The sequence below is a fragment of the Ictidomys tridecemlineatus genome, chromosome 13 (genome assembly GCF_052094955.1).
Source record: "Ictidomys tridecemlineatus isolate mIctTri1 chromosome 13, mIctTri1.hap1, whole genome shotgun sequence".
Classification (NCBI taxonomy): Eukaryota; Metazoa; Chordata; class Mammalia; order Rodentia; family Sciuridae; genus Ictidomys; species Ictidomys tridecemlineatus.
In genome coordinates this window covers 52,986,514-53,008,904 of record NC_135489.1, presented here as the reverse complement: position 1 = coordinate 53,008,904, position 22,391 = coordinate 52,986,514, and the positions used below count along the sequence as shown (strand labels likewise).

Sequence of the window (22,391 nt, the reverse complement as noted above, 5' to 3'; positions counted from 1 at the left end):
TTTTCTGTTCCACTCCTATCTTTGACCTTCTGGCTCCCTTGCTCAAATGAACACTCGGTCTTATCAGGGCTTTAAGCTCTAAGTACTGGGGAGAAATAGTGTTAAGTATTTTTGCAAGAAACTTTAGAAATAAACCAATCCCAAAGTCTTGCTCAGTAAAGGAAGAAGCATAAACAGTTCATACATCTCATGTAGTCATTGACAGCTCCAGAACCAAGCCTTTCCACACCAATGCTCTTTTCCACCAACATGGCATTTTTCTGGTATCTATTTATAGAAATAACTCTGTTGAGAATCATTAAATTATGTTAAAAATGAATCTAATATCAATCCATCCTAAAAAATCCTGCAAAAGTTAAATTGATATATGACTTAAAAGAAGGACGAGATAGAAATTTAAAGACAGGCAATGTGTCCGCTAACAAAATCTTTTCATGGCCAATTAATAGAAATGAATGTTAGCACTTGCCTTGGATCCTAATGTCTTTTCATTACAGGATGATTTTTAGATCAAATGTTCATGTTCGCATCAGGAGCAAAACCAATAAAGAGATACTGAAATTTAGTTTTATGCAGGCTAATTTTGGAAGCACTATTGTTATTTGTAGTTTAAATGCATTTTTTTGAGTAACTTGGGCTCTGAAGGAGGAAGACAGCAACTTGCTAGGCCCTAAGCAAACTAGCAAGACACTCTCAAATTTTAAAACTTGAAAAAAAGTCGGGGCTGGGGTGGTGGATCAGTGGTAGAGCACTTGCCTAGCATGTGTGAGGCCTTGGGTTCAATTCTCAGCACCATATATAAATAAATAAAATGAATGTCTATTGACAACTAGAAATATATATTAAAAGAAAAAAAATATTTAAAAAATGGGAAGATACTAGGGATGTAACTCAGTGGTAAAGTGCTCTGGGGTTTAATCCTCAGTACAAAAAAAGTTTTTGACTAACTTTTAGTTAGCTTTCCTCTCCCCAGTATAATGCATTCTCTACGATGTTTCCAGATTCATATGCTTTTAAAAGGTTTATTATAATTACCTTCCAAAACATAAATCTAATTCCATTCTTCTCTTCCGCACACACTGTTCATTTGGAAATGAACTGCCTCTGTCTCAGTGTCCCCTTTAGATAATTTGTGTCGTAATCAGGCTGATGGAGGCCACCATCAGAGATTCTGTTCTGTAGGTCTGTAGTGGGATCTAAAACTCTGTATTTGTAGAAAATACAAGTTATTATTTCACGTACTTCAATTATTAAACTACTGATCTCTGAAATAATTTCCGGCATGGAAGCAAGGATGTCGGTGGTCAGATAACATCAGACTTATAAGGTGAAGCACAGCCAGAGACTAAATCTTGAGAGTCAGTCTGAGGGAGGCCACGCTTAGGAAAGTTACTTTCCTAAAAACGGCCTTTGCTATTATTTGGAAGGGAAGTGAGTATAAAAATGGTGTCATCTATGTTAGTCCATTGCCTGATGCTATAATAAAATGCCTGAGACTGGGATACTTGATAAAGAGTTCTATTTAGCTCACAGTTTTAGAGAACGAAAGTCCAGGATCAGGCAGCCCCATTTGTTTGGCTTCATGGCAGTGGGCATTACAACAGTGAGAATGTGTACAGAAGAGATCACATGGTGAGAAATGTGAAATATCTGACATCAGGAAATCAGAATGATTCAGGGTCCAGGCTCACTCTTTTTATAACAATACACTCTTGTGGGAAATAACTCATTCCATGAAACAAGCATCAATCCCTTCTAAGAGCAGTGCCCCCAGTTCCCTCATTACTTCCCAGTAGCCACTTTTAAGTTCACAGATAAGAAATGAGTAGAACATAAATAGATTTCTCATATACCCCTTCTCCACACACCTGATATAGCCTCCCTATTATCCACATCCCAATAATCTATTACAATTAGTTAAGCCACATCGACACACCATGATCATTCAAGGTACATAGCTTACGATAGAGTTCACTCCCGGTGGTATAAGTGTTATGGGTTTAGATGATTTATAATGACAGGTGTCTATCACTATAGTTACAATACAGAGAAGTTACTTTCCCAAAACTCCTCCTGCGCCCCACCTATTAATCCCTTCCTCCTCCCTAACCCTGGCAATCAATGATCATTTTATTATTTCCATAGTTTTTGATTTTTCTATAACATTATGTGGTTGGAATCATATAGTATATCCTTTTTCTACTGACTTATTTCACTTAGTAATATGCATTTAAGTTTCCTCCATGTCTTTTCATGACTTGATATGATAGCACATTTCTTTTTAGTGTTGAAAATTACATGTCTGGCTGTACCACAGTGTATTTATCCATTTAACTACTAGGGGACATCTTGGTTGCTTCTAAGTTTTGGCACTTCTGAATAAAGCTGCTATAAACATCCATGTGCAGGTTTTGTGAGGACATATTTTTATCTCCTTTGGGTAAATAGCAAGGAGGACTACGACGGCTTGCCATATGGTAAGAGTATGTTCAGTGTGAAGAGACTAGTGTCAGTAGGTGGCTGTACCATTTTCATCCCTACCAGCCATGAGTTCCTATTGCTACACATCCTCATCAGCATTTGGTGTTGTCAGTGTTCTGGATTGGGGCCATTCAAATAGGTGTGGAGTGTATCTCTTTGTTCTACTTTGCAATTCCCTGATGACAGATGATGCTTATTTGTCATCTATATATCTCCTTTGGTGAAGTGGTTGTTAAGATTTTTGGACCATTTTAAAATCAAGTTGTTTGTTTTCTTACTGTTGAGTTTTTAGAGTTCTTTGTGTATTTTGGATAATAGTTCTTTATCATTTGTTTTGTTTTATATAATGATTTTCTCCTACTCTCCCAGTCTGTGGCTTCTATCTTTATTCTCTTGACACTGTCTTTTGCAGTGCAAAACATTTTAATTTCAGTGAGGTCCTATTTAGCAATTCTTTCTTTCTGCTGTAGGTATTGTTTATGTCTTCCCTTATTAAGCTTTTTCATTTCATTCTTTTTCTTTTTCTGCTTTTTATTCTTTATTCTGTCTTTATACATGTTCTCTATTTATCACTGCCACCTGTTTTACTGTTGAAGAAACTAGAACTTCTACTCATATCTTAAGTGATTAATATTAAGCATTTAACATGATCTAAAAGTTACAAATACAAATTGGGGGATCTTTTTTATTCTCAATATAGTAAGGACTTTGGTCCCCTTCTCCCATCAAGTTATTTTCTCTAAAGTTTTGAATTTATCTTTTTAAAAACACACAAAGGCTCTCTTTTTAAATAATCCATAGTTAATTCAATTTAGCAAAATAATTCACTAATGTTTCATATTGTCACTGTTTATCGATCCCATTACTTTCTTCACTGTTCATTTTCTTTTTTGTTAATACACATCATTAATAGTTTTTGTAGTGAGTGTTGGTGAATAGTAATCCTTTTAATCTTTAAATCTTTGGAAGTGCCATTAGTTCTTTCTTTGGAATAACAGTTTAGCAAGGGATATAATTCTAAGTTACTTCCTTCAAAACTTTGCAGACAAAGTACCTATGGTACCTCTTGGCACCTGTGGTGGCTGATGAGAAGTTTGTTATTTCTTTACATGTAATTTGTTCTGAGTCTCTGTTAGGTTTTAAGAATTGATTTTCATTCTTAATATTCTATTGTGGATGCTTTATTTTTCTTGCCTCTGGAGTGTGCTTGAACTTCCGTCAGATATGGAGGTCCTGGCTGTTCAACCTATGTTTTACATTTCATAAGTACTTTTTCCAGTATTATATTCTTATTTTTCTTCAATCTATCTCTGTGAGCGGCATTCTTGGTGAATTACTGAGAATTCTTCCACCTAATTTTATCTTCATTCATGTTCAGACTACCATTTATATCATCATCTGCATTAGTTCAATTTTTCACGTGTATTCTTTTTCTATTGCTGTGTAAAAAATTATTACAAATGAATAGTCTATTTCAATGCACATTTATTATTACAATTTTGGAGTATTAGGAGCATAGCTTACCTGATTAGGTCAGGCCCTCTAAGGATAATTTCCCTTAGGTTTAATCCATAGTCAACTGATTTGGGGCCTTAATTACATATGTATTGTCTTTTCACTGCTTCCATATAATTCGATTTAATCACAAGCACGATGTCTTATTATAGTCACAGTTCCTGCCCACACTCCAAGGGTAGGGATTATATTGGTCATATATACCAGGGGTGGGAACCTTAGTGATCATCAAAAATCATGACTACCATGTTTTGTTTCAATTTCCCCTCCAATAAGCTGTGTACACACACACACACGTGTATATATATATATATATATATATATATATATATATATATATATATAACTTTTGACATATATGTGAGATATATATCATATGGTGTCATGATATATGTATCATGATATATATCATGACACTATAATTAAAGTATATGACATATGTAGAAATATATAAATATATATAATTACACTAAGATTTTAAAAAGATTAACCTTTTTATCATTCCTCCAGGTTTTATTGCAAACAAAACTCCTATGATATTTGTATGTCATGGCGGGACTCATTCTTTCATTTTTCTTGCATAAATTCTTATGAGTGGGTTGGCTGTAGTGTATGGTAAGTGTGTGTTTAACTTTTTAAAAACTGTCAAATTGTTTTCTAAAGTTGTATCATTTACATTCCAACCAACATTGCATGAGCATACTAATCGCTTTGTATCTATGCCAATACTAAAGATGGTCAATTGTTTTAAGTTTTGCCATTGTGATATTGTGTGTAGTGTTTTAATTTGCAATTCCTTAAGACTAATGATTTTGAGCATCTCTTTATGTTCTTTTTTGTTGTCTGTATATCATCCTTCCTTGGCAAAAAGTCAGTTAAAATCGGTTGCCTTGTTGTTTATGAGAATTGTGTTTGTTGTTTATTCGAATTTATTGTTTTAAGAGTTCCTCATAATATGCTGTCACAAGTTTTTGGCTTCTGCGTTCCTCTTCCCTTTTTCTGGGATTCCCATTACACAGATGTTAGTCTGCTTCATGCTGTTTCCCAGTTTAATTTACTTTTTCCAGCATTTCCTCCTGGTTTCATTTTGCGTCCTCAAGTTCACTCACTGGTTTTTTAGTGTCTAGTCTGTAGGTGATTCTACTTACTGGAATTTTCCCAGCTCAGGTATTATAATTTTTCTCTCTAGAATTTGGATTTGGGTTTTTGGTATATTTTTTCTTTGTTTCCTTATCATGTGTAAGTTTTTCTCCAGTTTTGTGAACACACGGAGTAGATTTATAGTAGGTTTTCAAACATTTGTCTACTAGTACTGTCATCTCTCTTTTAATATTTATTTTTTAGTTGTAGTTGGACTCAATATTTTATTTGTGTATTTCTATGTGGCACTGAGGATTGAACCCAGGGCCTTGCATGTGCAAGGCAAGTGCTCTACCACTGAACCCAAGCCCCAGCCTCTTGTGTCATTTCTAAATCTGTTTCTTTAAAGAAATGGTGTTTTTCTTCCTCCTCCTCCTCCTCCTCCTCCTCCTCCTCTTCCTTCTCCTCCTCCTCCTCCTCCTCCTTCTTCTTCGTATGATGATGGGCCATATTTTCCTGCTTCTTTGGATTAGTTTTTCGAGTATGGGAGGTTTGTTTTAATACATTTTGGATTTACCTTGTTCAATAAGAGATTCCTATATTTCTTAATCCATGTTGACCTTTGCTCTGAGATGTAGTTAATTTCTTTAAAAACAGTTTGATCTTGTTGGTCTGGGATGCAGTTAATTTCTTTAAAAATGTTTGTTCTTTTTCAGGCTTGACTTAGAGCTTTGGTAGGTAGACCAGGACAGCCATTACTGTAGGGATATTGTTGCCCCTCTAAGAGGGAGTAGCCTTCTGTGGATCCTCCTCTGTGCCCACAGGTCAGGAGCTCTTTCCACCATGGTGGTGGGAGGAAATACTATCCTTAGCCTTCGGTGAGATCTAAGGATTGTTCTGCTTGCTTCTGTTTGCCTCCACCATTTCTTCACTCACATGACTCAGTTAAAGTATTCAGGGGATAAGTCTGGGCTTACTCTCTGCATAGCTCTAACTTTTCCCTTCTCTGCTCCATGAATTCCAGCTTCCTTGGCCTCTGCTGATTCTTAACTCAGGGGACAGCCAGGCTTTGCTTGGGCTTTCCCTCCCTGCTCTGCCACTGGATACTCTCACCTGCTGTAAGCTAGGGCAACCATAGGGATCACTTTGTATTTTATCTCTGAGATCACTGTCCTGTATTTTGTTGAATGTTCCTCATTTTGGCTTGTCTGATGTTTTCCTTATGGTTACTAACGCTGGGACTGTGCATTTGGGGGAGGTGCTAGTTAGCCTTTTGTCACTGTGCCCAAAATACCCAATGAGAACAACTTAAAGGAGGAAAATTTTAATTTGGCCCATGGCTTCAGAGGTTCAGTTCATGGTAGGCCATCTTCATGGCTCTGAGCCCAAGGCAAGGCAGGACATCATGGCACAAGGGCATGGCAGAGGAACACTATTCATGGTGAAGAAGCAGGGAGCTGGGAAGGGGCCATAGAGAAGATGACCCCTTCCAGGGCATGCCCCCAGTAACCCACCTCCTCCTGCCATGCCCCACCAGCCTACAGTTACTAGTCCATTCACACTAGGATGGAGCTGAGTACAGTGCTCATAATCCAATCATTTCACCTCCTAACATTCCTGCATTAACACAGGAGATTTGGGGGGACAGCTCATATCCAAACCACAATGGGGGAGGAAGACCACAGAGGTGAAATGCCATTCTCACCACATAGTATCAAGGACACAGGTTACCATCACAGCTCATCGCTGATAATGATTACCTGATGAGGGGATGCTGGCCAGGTTTCCCCACTGTGGTTACATTCCTCTCAATGTTTGCACATAGTACACTTTGGGACCAAGTCACCAAGCACAACCAACACACAAAGGACAGGGAAAGAAGCTCCACTCCTTTGAAGGTGAAGAGTCTACATATATTATTTGAAAATTTTTTATATAGATTTGTTTATTCTCAGTTTTTATTCACTTATTACTCAATGATTTATTGATATGAATGTGGACTCATGGGTATTTATTATGTTCTGTGGATTATGACCCCAAACTCAAATTTCTCTAGCTTTGTCCATTGCAAACTTTTTCAGGACAGCTTCCATGTGTCTTTGACATGCTGCATCTTTTGATAACTTACTTACTGTGTTAGTACTTCCTTACTTTTTGGAAGTATAACATGTTCCAGGCTTATGTTGTCTAGTCTCTGCTCCATCCCTAGAATCAATCATTTCTCCAAGGAACTGTGGTTCCCTTATTCAGTAGCAATGTTAGACAGCAAGATCTGGATCCTGGAAGTCCCTCAGCTCTTTAAAAGCAAATTTATTGAATTATAGGATTCTACATAAAAATTCATAATGACTTCCTGAGGTTATACACATTTTAATGTATAATGATGATCACCATTAGAATATCTAAAGTGGCATTATGAAAAGAAATATTTTAAAGTAATGAGATTAAGCAGTTGAGGACATATGCACTTAATTATAAATTAATTCAATAATAGGGTTGCTTCCCAAATATCTGGTAATCAATTTTAATTAGTTGCATAGTACATGCACTGTGTTGATTTTGAAATAAAAACTAGACTTTTAAAGTAAATGATACTTAAACATTTACTGATTTTAATTGAAAATAATAAAGTGTTTGAGTTTTATAGTTACATTAAATGAGAGTCATTATAGAACAGGGTATTTTTAAGTTAATAATGATTGATTTGAAACCCCAAATTAACTTCTGTACTCATTAAATAATGTGCTTCAAACCTGTTTTGCTTTTACCATTTTTTTGGTACCAGGGATTGAACTCAGGGGCACTCAACCACTGAGCCACATCCCCAGCCCTATTTTGTGTTTTATTTAGAGACAGAGGGTCTCACTGAGTTGCTTAGTGCCTCGCCATTGCTGAGACTGGCTTCCAGCTTCAAGATCCTATTGTTTCAGCCTCCCAATCCGCTAGGATTATAGGCATGTGCCACCACGCCCGGCTTCTTTTACCATTTTTTCATATCTTGTTCTACATCCTTTGGTGCTATCTATGGTCACAAGCCTCCTTTATACTTTTGATACATTAATAATTAGTTCTAACCCCACACTAGGCCAGTGCCCTATCAAATTCCACAAGGAAGATACAAATAGAGAACTTATCAGGAAATCCAAAGCAGAAAGGGAACATTTGCTAACATTGCCCAGCATCTGGAACAATTTATCTCTAAAAAAGAGATGTGTTTTGAATATGTTTATCCCCACTCAGATTTCTTTAGCATGGCCTCACTTACTTTCAGATATTGTTTTTGTCCCCACTAAGTGCCTTGATTTCCTGGTCAGTCATTTCTCCCCATTCTCTCTCTTGATGCTTCAGAACCATTAGTATTTGTCTTCGTTTTCAACCCTTTACTACAGTTCAGTCTGACTGTACTTAATATATCTTCTTTTATTGCACTGGGTTCTTTGGTTATTTGTTAAATTTTCCTAACAAGTGAAGTTACTTGAAGCTTGTAATTTATAAAATTCACCTTTTTATCAACCCCAGTTCTTAGTATTCTTAGTCTTCTATTAGCTGTACTATTACTTCTAATAATTACTGGATACTTATTGAACATAACTGATATTCAAATAGATGACAGTGATATGTTGCTCACTGATTAGAGCAAAAGTAAATATTAAATTCAATATTTGAGTTAGAAATCATGGTTCTTGTTATTGTAATCGTTCCATGTTTTTTTTTTTTAACTTTAAGGCATCTAAGGCATCATTTACTTTCTGAAATTAAATACTGATTTAAAATATTTTCACTTTTTGACCTGTGTATTATTTTTTCAGGACTGCAGTAACAAAGCCCAAAACTCGGCAATTCAAAACAACAGAAATAAGATTCTCTCACCATTCTGGAGGCTGAAACCAAGGTGTCGGTAAGGCAACGTTTCCAAAATCTGTGCATGCTTGTCTTAGTTTCTGGTGGTGGCTGGCAACATTTGTCTTCCTGGGCTTGAAACTACATCACTCAGTCCCTGCTTCTGAGGTCACGTGGCTTTATTTCCTTTATGTCTCTGGGTTTCTCTGCATCCTCTCCTCCTCTCACAAGGACACAGTCATATTGGATTTAGAACGAATTTGATATGACTTCATCTTAACCAACTACTTCTGCAAAGATCCCATATTTCATGTAAGGTCACATTCTCAGTTGCTGAATGGACATGAGTTTTGCTGTGACACTATTCATCAAGTAAGGACCTCTATTACCACTTCTCTTTTTTCCCCTCTGCTTATCTATCTCCTTTTCTTTTTACAACTTTAATCAGTGACAAGATAAGCAAGGTACTGGTTGCATTCTTATTTGCTCTTGATGACCTTTTACAAATCATTCCTTGTTACATTTTTTTCAGCACTCAGAAGATGTAAAATCATCAATAACTCATGACAATACATTATTTATTTTAAACATGCTTATTAGTCAAGCTTCATGTCTTTTTTGGGGGCGGGGCTTTTAGCTTGTCTTCTTTAATTATCCTGCTTTTTGTGCTTGCTTGAATTTTAAAGATCAGTCAATGCATTTTTCATGACTTTAAATACATTTTTTGTTTCATTTTCAAGAAGACTTTTTAAGATGGAAAATATCTCTATCAACCTATTCTTTTCTCATCTTTAAAACAACTGGAAATCCTACTTGTTTTAATTTTTGATGCAGACATTTATGGTCACCTAGCAAAGAGCTGGCTTTGAACAACAAAGTCCAGTGAGAGAATGTGAGATGTACACAATATATCATCAAAATGACAATGCTATTCCTGTATCAAGGTGAAGAATGAGTCTCTTACTAATAGTCAATATTCCCTTATTTGTCTCTTACTAATATTCCAGGCTAAAAATAGACATCTGAGTCTCTCCAGGTAAACCAAATGAACTATTTGTGCAAACTTTTAAAGAAGTAGACAAGACCAATGTGAACAATGGACTGGCAGGGAGTTAGTTAGGACAGATGTACAGTGGCAACACAGAGGACCAGCTGTGCAAGGACCCAGAAAGCGTGTCCCCCAACCATACCCACCAGAAAACAGAAGTCTAGAAGGACTACTCCCTTCATCCCTTCCTCCTCCCTCACGTCCTTGGACTGACAAACACCTTCTCATCTGAATGCATCCTCATTACTTTTCCCCATCTGTATTGTATCAACTTGATAATGCTTGTCAGTTATCTATTGATAAAAAATCATCTCAAAGCTTCCTGGCTTAAAATAAAAATAAATGCATGATTTCACTCTTCCTGTGGGCCAGGAATTCAGGAGCAGTTTAGCTGGCTGTTTCTGGCCCAGGGTCCTTCGTGAGATTCAGTTAAAATATTGGCTTGGAACTACAGTCATCTGAAAGCTTGACTAGACCTGGTGTCCACACTTCTAGGATAACTGATGCTGCTAATACAATACAACTGAAACACGATGTCATGTTTCCAGCAGGTACAATACACAACAACCTTAGGAGGACAGACCACAGAAAAGATGTAGTAAAATAATCAGAAAGTCATGAATTTTAAGTATTTTCCTTTTGTTTTAATATAATTTCATTTTAATTTTAATATAATTTTATTTAATTATGAGTGTGTAATTTAATTTTAAACAATGTCTGTCTTACAATCAGTTTGCCAAATTCCTGAAAATTCACCAATAAACTCAAATGGGCTGGTATGAGTTGCCTTCTGCCACATTCCTTGACCTTACGCTTAGCCATGTGACTTGCTGTGGGCAATGAGGATTAATAAACATGACACAGAGAAGTGCTTGCAGGTTATTCTTTACTTTTTTGCTCCTCTCTTTTAAATATGGAAACATTTCTGGGCTGGTCTGTTGAAGGATGAGACAGTGAAGCAGAACTGAGTGGTCCACTTGTCTCAGTCAAGGTCACCTGGACTAGAAGTCCAGTAGATGACCCTAGAAATGCAGAAGCCCAGTCAAGATCAGAGAGAGTCCAGCCAAGACTAGACGAACCAATCACATGACCCACAGATTCATGAGTTAAATAAACGCTTAGGCCCTGCCCCCTCCCCAACATGTAATTATGTGAAGGAGGTAATCTCAGAGATTATCTTCTTGTGGTCACTATTGATAACCACTTCAGTTTGGGGATAGGAACACTTACATTCTTCAGTCTTTCAAGGCTTAGATACAGGGATTTTAGTCAAATCAGACTGCAAGTTAGAGAGTAAGCTTCCTTAGCATAGTCATGATTCCTTTCAACTCGTAGACTTACCCTAGCCTCAGTTTGTTTTTTTAATAGTGGTCAAAAGGGAGACAGTGAACATTAATATTTTGTATTTTTCTTACCATTTTTGTCAATCCTATGTTCCTATCATGTGCCTTCCAAGACATGGCACATGTGAAATTGTGATCCATTGTTTTGCCACCACATGATCATGACTAGCCTTCTAGTTTCTAATTACAAAGCCTGTACCCCCTACTGTTTGTCCCTGTTAAGCCAATGCTGCATTTTTAGATACTTAAATATGTAACTTCTGATCTTTTATCTCTCTCTCTCACACAGTGTATGTGCACAGCTTAGAGGTAGGGAGTTCAGAGCTAATATTTTAGCTCCATATTTTCAGAATCCACCTCTCAAGGCCATCAGCCCTAGGGGTGGCTCCATACATGTTCTTGGGCCATTGGACTTGGGCTGAATTGAACCATCAATTTTCCTGGTTCTCTGGCTTGCAAACAGCAGGCCATAAGGGCCTTCGTAATGATGCTAGCCAACTCCAATAATAAATCTCTCTTCTGTTTCTTGGGATAACCCTAATACTCTGTCCCAGAGACAAGATTCTCGTTATTTCGATGCCTGTGTCCTCTAATTGTAAACATGTCTCTCAACTCTTTCGTGGGGTGTATAGTCCAGGTAGAATCCTTATTCAGTTGTTGGATTCCCTTTCCCTACCCTTACCTTAGTTGACTTTTGGCTTGGATTGCATTTTATATGAACTAAGTTAAGGTTTACAAAAAACTTTCAAGTATGTCTTCCAATGAGGAAAGGATAGACCCAAAGACCCAATGTATGATTTAGTTGATGCTATAAGGCAGAATTCTTTTTGATAGTTATTATTATTTTGATAGTTTTTCATGCTCTTCAAAAACAGGAAACATATGTAAGAAGAATCTGAGTCCAGTATTAATAAAGAGGACTGGGAGTATTTCTGGAAACAATGTATTTCTGTCTTAGCTCAAGGGAAATTCATACTGAGGCACTGACAGAAACTGTCTATAGTGTAATATAAACAATGCAAAACAATAAAACAATGCAAAACAAAATCCACTTAAGTATGCCAGAAATTAAAGAGATTCCTAATTTAATCCTCAGCTCTGTTAAGAATTTATGCACCTTTTAGAATGGACTATTGTATAGATGATTGTGTTAAATTTTTTTTCTGAGAAAGTGATTACCAGGAATAAACATAAATTTAATAATAAATATGCCTGTCAAGCTACCTTCATTTGCTCCTGTAGAATTACCAGCACAGGAGATTTGATAGATGCCCAGTGTACCTGTTTTACATAACTAAATGGTGAAGTATACACAGATCAAATAGAAACATAAGCCAGATGATGGTGCAATTGGTTGTGTGCAATTGGTGGTTGAAATTGTACTTAAGCACAGCAATCTGGTTTCTGCCTATTTTCCAATCCTTCCCCATTACTCTGCTCCAACTACAATGACCTATGTATTTGCAGTTATCTATACATACCATAGCCTCATACTTCTGGGTGTTTGTAAACACTATTCCTTTGCCTGTACCACCATTTTTCTCCTTCACCTCATTCTTACGCATCCTTTGGATGACAGTGTTGCCAACTTTCCTAAGAAGCCACATCTGAACCCCAACACTCTTCCTATCTCCCTACTGCAGCATGTTGCAGCATAATGTATTATAGTGGCCTTTCTTTGCCTAGTAAGCTACTAGAGTGAGGATGGTCTTGTTCATAGTTGTAGCCCCAACACTTAGCACAGTACATGATATTCAGCAGTTCAATGACTAATAAAGTAAATTGAATACTACAATGACCATCCCAATCCCTTTCCAGAACCTACTAATGATTTGGAAAGCAGAAAACAAATTTAAATCAGTTTTACAGATGACATAAAGTGGGATAATATAATCAAAATTCAAAGAAGCAAATATTCAAAAAGAATTCAACAGGCTGGAAACCAATGAGGTAAATTCTAGAGAGAAATGTAAAGTTCTGCATTTGTTCATACTGTTCAGTGGGTTTCAAAGTGTAGCCTGAACTAATGTTGGAAACATATAATTAAAATCAAAACCTCTTGCCAACCCAGAAAACCTTTATACAAAGACAGAAGAGAAAGTTTTTAAAAAATTGTTTTTTATTGAATAAGCATTAGAGTAGAATATTATGCACATTACAAGCAATTCACTGATTGCCAAGACAGAAATCTCCCCCTTTTATATAGCTGAACAGATATAATCGATTACATACTTCTCAAATGATATAGCTAGTTCCTAAGAGGACTCATTAGCACCATTTGTCACAAAGTTCATTCTAAATTCACTTGGTAATTTTGATGACCATCTGTGTACGTTAATTGTTCAAGGGAAAAATAGATTTCTCGTGTCTTTATGACAGGAGGTAGAGTTGCAATTTGGAGCCAGGTGTCCTTCAAAGCTAGGCTTCTATCTGTCCAAGAAACCAGGAGCCAGGGGTACTTTTCCTTGTTTAAATTTCAACAGGATGGATACCAGGTTCTTGAGGAAGCATTCCTGGGTTGTATAACTGGCAAGAGGCTAATTTAGCTTTCAGAAGGATTTACATACATTTCAAACAAGCGCAGACTTTTTTTTTTTTTTTTAGAAGTTTTACACATACCTGTAATCCCAGCAACTCTGGAGACTGAAGTGGGAGGATCTTGAGTTCAAGGCCATCATAGGTTTAAAATAAAAAAATTACTCTCAGTTGGGGGACATAGTTCACTGGTAGAGCATTTGTCTACTTGTAATGTCTAATGAGTTCAATTCTCAGAAGTACAGAAGAAAAAAAAGAAGGCTTAAAAGGAAGTGTGCCTGTGTGTGCACACCTGTTTGCTCATTGGTGGCAGAGCAAGAGTAGGGGAGATACATCTTTCTTTTTGCACTGGGGAGAATTAAGTAGTTTTCTTTCTTTTTTTTTTAAAAAAAATATATTTAGTTATATAAGGGTACAATATCTTTGTTTATTTATTTTTATATGGTGCTGAGGATAGAACCCAGTGCCTCACATGTGCGAGGCAATCACTTTGCCACAGAGCCACAACCCCGGCCCTTAAGTATTTTCTTATTTCTAATTTATATTTATCCTTATGTGATTATCAGCATCACTTAGGAATTTTAGTTAGAGGTACAAATTCTCAGATACCAGTTGAGCAACTGGGGTTTTAGATAAGTTCCCACATGAGGCTAATGTTGCCTAAATATTGAGAATTACTGGAAAGGACTGTTAGTAGCAGGCCATGTGAAATAAAAGACAAAGGATTTGGTATTTTGCCAAAGTGTATACTGTACAAACCACTCTCAATTTTGGTGTTTTAAAATTATATATTATTTCTTGGTAAAGCAACATTATTTGCAACGCTCTAGCTTCTTGTTTCATTTGTACACAATTATCCTATTCAAATAACAAAGTTTGTGCAAAATGGGAAAAAAAGGATTTAATTTTACTTGAATTAATGGTTATCTCTAATTTGTGTAAGTAGTCCTCTGCTCTGCCAGCATGTTACCTTCAATTAATTGTCAAGAAATTAAGGTATCTATAATAAAAATGTTATGAGCCTGTTTAGCCAATAGTCAAATCTCAATGACTTGCACAGAAAGGGAATAAAAGCAATTTTTTAAAAATAAATGTGCTTATTTAGCTTTAGAGTTAATTCTCTAATTTAATCTATTAAGAATTGCCTGATCATTACTTGATTAATAAACCAAGAAAAGCTAGAAAAGTCAAAGTCCAGAAAATTGTGCAGTTTTCTTAGATGGACTTCAGTTCACCTGGTTCTCTTATGGGGACCAAATCTTCTATCAGTTTCCCAATTTTGAATGTAAACTGGAAATCCCTGAAGATATGCTTAACGACAAATTGCAGTGAAAACTGCAAGAATCAGGGCAGGGAGAGAAGAGAGTACTTCGATGTATGAGTTCATGTGAGTAGTTGGGGAGCGAGTCCTGTTCCCTGTTGGCAGGGGCCAGAGCCTGCCACAACCTCATAGAAGGCAGCTTTGGAGACCCAGATGAATTTTTAGGCATGGGGCCAAAAAGTTTGAGAAAAGTCTTAGTAACTCAAAAATTTGGTACATTCTTGAAAGCAGCCCTAATTAATGTTCATGGATTTGTCATTTTATGATCTACAGTCTTATGGAAATGTCTTCTTGAATTCCTCATTAGAAATCTTCTTATTACATTGAGCCTACCTTCTTCATCCACAGTCCATCCATCGAGGGCCATTTTGCAAGATTTGGTTAAAGACAAGATACAGTATAATTAATGCTATGGATTTTCCTCCCTAAAGGCTTTCAAGAAACCTTTTGCTTAAGAAGAGTAAACAAATCCCCGCCCCCCCCTTTTTTTTTTACCTTCTTTGGCTTCATTAAAGGGAATCACAAAATTTCAAACCAAACTTTAAAGATCAAGTAATGTCTTTAATGAAGAGAAACTACAGCTCCAAATGTAAAATGAATTTTACTCAAAAATAGGGAGCTAATACTCTTCCATATAGCATAAGGGAATAAAACCAAGTGGACATAACTCAAAGACTCCACCATACCTATTATTATTAACATTATTTTGCTAGGAATTACACACAGCTTCTACAGAAATACAACAAAACTGCCCAAGATTGGTTTTCTTTCTAGCTTTCTAAGTTGAGTGCAATAAAAAAAAAGGGAACATAAAATAGTCATAAAACAAGAATCAAATATGTAAAAGAAGCATTAACCAAGAAGCATTAACAAGACATTAGCCTATGCATGGGAGTTCTTTTTTTCCCTCAGAACACAATGATGTTCCTGAAGACACAAATCTTGTTTAATCATTTTTGTTTCTTCTGTAAAACCAAGTACTGTCTTAGGCCTTACGCATTCATTAAGATTATGTGTGAGTGTGTGTATGAGATATATATATGGCGGGGGACAGAGGGATACGTTTTTAAGTAAGTTCTAGTCCAGTGCCTGGATTTCTTGGACCAAAAGGCACCATCTGCAAGGCTTCTGTGAAATAAAATGTGTAAAAACTATATAGTTCCAGACATACATGTTAAAAATTGGTCACCAGGCACACTAACCCTTAGAAGTTGCCTCTTTGGCCTCAGCTATCCCAATCAGTGTGTGGACCCTTCTTGGCTGTTTTTCAAAGTGGTCAGAAGCAGTCTTCCGAGAGGACGACTTGAGTCTGGAATATCTATTCAAATTCTTAGAGATCAAATAACGTCTTTAATGAACAGCAAACTTGGGTTGTAGCTGGGTTGCTGGGAAGTGCAAAGGCATTGGGGCTGGCCAGAACATTTGGCGCCCAAGTTTCAGACAAGGCCAGGAGCCCAGAGCTACTTGTCAGACAAAGCCAAGCAGGCCCAGGTTCGTGGTGCGAGCAAGGCTAGCCCCGGGCCGTAGCTGTCCCTCCAACACGGGGAGTCCCGGCCGGACCGTTTCCTACCCATTGCGACCAAAGGCCCGCTTCAGCGCGTCCACGAAGCGCTCGTACTGACCCAGGATGGGGCTCTCCCTCTCGATGTAGGGGACCACCCACTCCTCCGCCGGCCCAGAGAGGCGGCTGATTACAAATGCCACCTTTAGGGTGTCATTCGAAAATCTGGTCTCGAAGAAGTTCACGTAAGATGCTGCTTGGATCAGAAAGTCGGGGAGCCGAGCGGGGTCGCCGTTAAACGTCTCGGGAAAAACCACCGGGCAGGTGGGCGGACGCACCTGGGCCAGCAGGTTGGCTTTCTCGCACAGCAGGCGTCGGACCTGGTCCATGAGCTCGTTGTTTTCCCTGCGCAGAGCATGGTTCTGGGTCAGCAGATCCTGCATCATGACTGCCAAAGCGTCCATCCCAGGAAAGCCTCTTTAGGCCTCACTCCCTGCCGGGCTCCGACTCCGCCGCCGCGTCGCCGGAAGTGAGTCCTCGGGGGGTGTGTCCTGCCGGTAGCACGGACCGCACTCCGCGGAATCAGAGGGCCTAGGCTTTAGGACGGCGAGGAAAGGTCTCCGGGGCTAGTGGAGGGAGAAGTGGGAGTCGAGGACGCTGGAAGCGGCGTACGGGAGCAAGAGGAGGAAATCTGAGGAGCCGGGGAACGAATCCTTTGGCCCTAGGGCCGCGCTCGGCGGAAGGATCTGACTGCGTGGCGGCGTACTCTTACTTCCGGCATTCTCCGGAAGCGGGGCGGGTCCGCAGATGCTTAAAGGGAAAGGCAGTCGCACGGTGGAGTAGTAGTCATAATATTTATGGCATTCGTTCGTTGCTCTGAGGTTTTATTTGTTTTTCCCAAGGCCTCCCAGCTACAAGAGGGAAATTCCAGCGAAGCCCTCTGTGCTTACGTAGACTATTCCCAGGGCTCCCATTCTGACTGGGGGACTCCAGAAAGATTGTGCAGAAGCACAAGGAGCTGCTGTCATTTACACAGTGCCCCTTCCGTGCCCATCTCATTTAAACGTCCCGATTCTACGAAGTTAATGCTGATTTTCTAATTCAAAAGGCCGCTCTGTAGTATATAAATGTGCTGGGGATGAAAAGTCAGTGGAATGTTGGGAGAGTGCCAGGTCTTTCAAGATAAACTTTGGCTTCAAGTGGTGGGCAGGGACCGCAGATGGGGAAGAAAACACAATCAGCTGAACGCTGTCCGTGTTTCTATTAATAAAAAGAACCTAATGGCATTTGGTCCAGTCCAGCTACCACTGCCGACGCTGGCAGTGAGCACTGACTCTGCTGTCATAAGGCTTGTCTGACTTTCTTCCCTCCCAGCCAGTCTCAAATTTTTCCATCAGGGTGATGAGTTAGGTAAAGAGACTTTAAAGTGTGTGTAGGGGGTGTCTGCATTCAGAAATTTAAAGGACAACCAGCTGTAATTTTACTGGACAGACTACCAAGAACCAACTCTCAGGTGTTCAGGACTCTAGTTCTTTGTCTTCCTATATTCAAACAGGAGATACTCAAAAGTTGACCTTGTGGACTGTCTCTTGTCAGAAATACCCATGGTGGAATTTTGGGAAGAAAATTATTGGAGGGGATATTAATGTGTAGTTCAGGGGCTCAGAAATGCAAATAGTATTTCTTGAAAAGTAATAAAATTTACTTTAAAGATGATTTTTAGCTTTTGAGAGATGAAAACTTTCTGCTAGAATTTTTTTTGGACATTTATGTGCATATGGCCGTTTTAATTCTGGGTTTTAATTAATTATTTTTTCCACACAATACACTTGTTTGTTTGTTTGTTTTTATTTATTTATATATGGAGCTGAGGATCAAAGCCAGTACACTTGCGAAGCAAGCACTCTACCACTGAGCCACAACTCCTGCCCTGGCTTTTAATTTATTTACTTGACTTTTTACAGAGCCTACTTTTTATTCATAAAATAATATGTTTTCTGGTGAAACTGCAGGTCATGAATTGGGTTAAGGAAATTTCCAAAGCATACTACTAACATAGGAAAAATTTATTTAAAAGTAGGACATCCCTTTAAGAGTCAGTCCTAAAGGGGATCTTGAAAATCTGGAAAGATGCGTGAAGAATTTAATAAGATTGCATTTCAGATCTCAGGCTTACTCTGAAGACCTTTTAGTGTTTGTCTATTCTTTAATAGCTAGAAATTATTCTCTTTGCTGAGGGAAAGGATAACTTGTCATTTGTATTCAATTCTTTTTTTTAATAAAGGAAGACCATTCACTGTATCAGTATAATTTATAGAACTTATCTGGACTATAGGTAGTATTAAAATGTTATTTGAAATTTAAAAGCCAAAATGAACTTTTACTTTGTCCTCAGTATGAAATATGTAATTATGAACCTACATATAAATTTGGAAATCATACTTAGAATACTCAGAGTGTGCTCGCCACTAATAATGGTCACATAAATTCTTTGGCACATGGGGCCAGGGTTGTGGCTCAGTGGCAGAGCGCTTGCCTAGCACATGTGAGGCACTGGGTTCCATTCTGAACACCACATAAAAATATTGAATCCATCTACAACTAAAAAAAAAAATCCTTTGTACTAATTATGTATTGTAAAATTGTTTTTTAAAAACCAATGTTGCAGGCTGGGTTGTGGCCCAGCGGTAGAGAGCTTGCCTAGTACATATGTAGCAAGGCCCTGGGTTTGATCCTCAGCACCACATAAAAATAAATAAATAAAATAAAGGTATTGTGTCCAACTACAACTAAAAAGATGTTGCCAAATATATGATAGATGCTCAATAAAGATATAATGTATGTTTTCAAGTTATGAAGCACAATAATAAAGCAAACACTCCTGAATGTATGACTCATATTAACACCTTGATTGTTGAACTTATGTTACTCTCCATCATCCTGTAAAGTTAACCACTAACCTGAACTTTGTGTTAATCATTATCATTTCTGGCTTTTAAAAAAGTATAATTTTGTATATATATCTACATATGTTTTTTAAAAAGTATAGTTTGTGTGTATGTATATATGAGAATATATAATACATTAGTATAGCTTATTTCTGAGCTTTAAAAATAGTAAAATTATTTTAGACTTCTCTTGCAACTTGCTGCATTAATTCAAGAGTATGTTTCCAAGATTCCATGAAGTTGTGTCATGTAACATTAGTTTGTTTCCTTTTTTTTTTTCCTGTGCTAGGGATTGAACCCAGGGGCATTTAACCATTGAGCAATATTTCTAGCCCTTTTTAATATTTTATTTGAGACAGAGTCTCACTGAATTGCTTGAGGCCTTGCTAAGTTGCTGAGAATGGCTTTGAATTCGTGATCCTCCTGCCTCCGCCTCCCTAGCCGCTGGGATTACAGTTGTGGGCCACCATACCCAGACCAACTGACTCACTCACTTCCTTCCTTCCTTCCTTCTTTCCTTTCTTCCTCTCTCTCCTTCCTTCCTTCCTTCCTTCCTTTCTTTCTCTCTCTCTCCCCTCCCTCCCTCCCTCCCTTCCTTCCTTCCTTCCTTCCTTCCTTCCTTCCTTCCTTCCTTTCTTTCTTTCTTTCTTTGAGTAAGATACCACTGTGAGGGCATATGTGAAGCCGTGGGTTAGATCCTAGGCACCACATAATAATAAATAATTTAAATAAAGGTATTGTGTCCATCTACAACTAAAAATATTTTTTTAAAAAGATTCCACTGTGAGTATAATTTAGTTTCTGTGCTTATTTTCTTGATAATAGACATTTGGATCATCTCCAGCATTTGGCTGTTATAAACAATGTTATGATTGTTCTGTGAGTGTCTCCTGGTGTGCATATTAAGAATTTCCATAGGGAATATATTTTGGAGTGGAAATTGATAGATTAGAAAATCTATGAATATTAAACTTTATAAGATAATGCTACATTGTTTTCTAAAAAGGTTGTATACTTCTATCAATACCTGGTATTTTCAGAACTCTTCAATTTGCCAATGAGGTAGGAGTAAAATAGTATTTAATTGGTTATTTTCAGTTCATTTTCTTCATTACTAGTGTGGTTATAAACTTTTCATGTTTCTTTTTGTGTGTGTGTGTGTGTGTGTGTGTGTATGTCAGACTTGTTCATGCATTTTACCTGTTTTGGGCAGGTCTTTGTTGTTTTTATCAGTTTGCAATAGTTCTTTATATAACCTGAACAAGAAATTTTGTTTAGGGACACATAGATTGAATGTATGTTTCCTAAAATTGTGAGCTTCCTTCTTAATTTCTGTGTCTTAGCTATATTTATCCATCTTATTTGTGCTCAGCACTTTTAAATGTTTAAACAAACAAACAAAAACTCTCCCAGTTAGTCCCAAAGTCAGAAAAATATTCCTCACTTTTTTCAAAGTTTTAAAGTTTTGCCTTTTGATTTTAGGTCTTTGCTGTATTTGGAATTCTATTTTGTGAAAGAGGGACCTAATTATTTTATCCTTATGATTGGTGATTTTTTCCAACAATATTTATTAATTCGCTCCTGATTTGCTATGCCATCTTTCTCATACTGTCAGGTTTTTAGGTATGAGCATATATAATTCTGGGCTTTCTATTTTTCCCTATTTGCCTATATTTCCACAAATACCTAACAGTCTTAATTTATGGAGTTTTACAATAAGTGTTTGTAACTGGTAGGGTGGGCCCTCTTCTGTTTTGTTTGTCTCCTTCAGGAATGCCTTGGCTATACTTGAGTCTTTGCTCTTTACATGCTCTTTCAAATCAGCTTGCTGAATCCCTATAAGCCTAATTATCTTACTCTCTTGGCTTTGTCTAAAATATCTTTGACTTCAGGGCTGGGGTTTCACAGCAAAGTGGGAAAGATTTCTTTCTAGTTTGCTTAATATATCTGTGCTTTCTGTATTTGTGAACTCACGACGTTCCTTCTGAGATTTCCCAGCTATTAAACGAACATTGCTCCTCTTCATTCTCTCCTGTTGGGACTCACATTAACAGTATGTCAGATCTTCTTTTCACAGCCTTTTTTTCCTCTTCATTTTGCATAATTACCAGAAACTTTTCTCTTTCTCTGCTGCTTTTGGGTAAATTCTTTGAGCTGTCATTCATCTCACTAATTTTCTTTTCAATTTCTGTTTAACCCATCAATCAGATTCTTAATTTTCAATATTTTAATTTTCATTTTTAAAAGTATATTTAGTCATTTTTTAAAAAAGTCTGCCAATTTCAATAATATTTTTTTCTGATGCATTTTTTTAATTATATTTTCCATTGTGTTAAGCATTTCACATTTAGTTATTTTATATGGTATATCTGGTAATTTTAAATACTTTGAAGTCTGTATCTATTGTTTACTGTTTCTGATGGCTCTCATAATGCCTTATTTTTGTGTGTATCATGAGTACCTATATAAATGGATTTTTAAATCTAAACCTTCCTCTAATATGGGAGATATAAGCCATAACAGTTACCATCCTTAGTTTCTTGGCCCAAGTCACGGTTGTTAAGTGGAAGAACCCAGAATTAAATTTGAGGTGGTTTCAAAAGCTATTTTTTTTTCAATTATACCAGTGTTTTCCACACTTCAGTCATATGAATAGCACCTTCATAATTTTTAACATGCAAGCATTACATTAAAATTTGGTTCAATAAATGAGTAAAGGTATTAATATATTTAAAGTCCTTAGAGCACTGCCTAGCACTGTTCAATAAATGTCAGCTAT

General features: G+C 37.3%; 2 protein-coding genes across 5 annotated transcripts in view; one reads left to right on the top strand and one right to left on the bottom strand.

The window, feature by feature from the left end:
* Positions 1-22,391, top strand: part of Zbtb14 (zinc finger and BTB domain containing 14) — a 123,414-nt gene that overhangs the window by 24,590 nt on the left and 76,433 nt on the right. Inside the window, exons 4-5 of one of the 4 annotated variants that reach the window (XR_013429686.1) lie at positions 8,886-8,974; positions 9,924-13,904. The gene's annotated coding sequence lies outside the window, so the exon portion shown is untranslated. Of the gene's footprint in view, positions 1-8,885; positions 9,509-9,656; positions 13,905-22,391 lie in introns of those variants that run through there. The other 3 variants (XR_013429683.1, XR_013429685.1, XR_013429684.1) reach the window with 3 other exon arrangements.
* LOC101972736 (protein LDOC1) lies at positions 13,409-17,442 on the bottom strand. The gene has a single exon (XM_005340219.5). It carries the CDS (start codon positions 17,126-17,128, stop codon positions 16,730-16,732), a length of 399 nt encoding a protein of 132 aa, XP_005340276.1. The 5' UTR covers positions 17,129-17,442; the 3' UTR covers positions 13,409-16,729.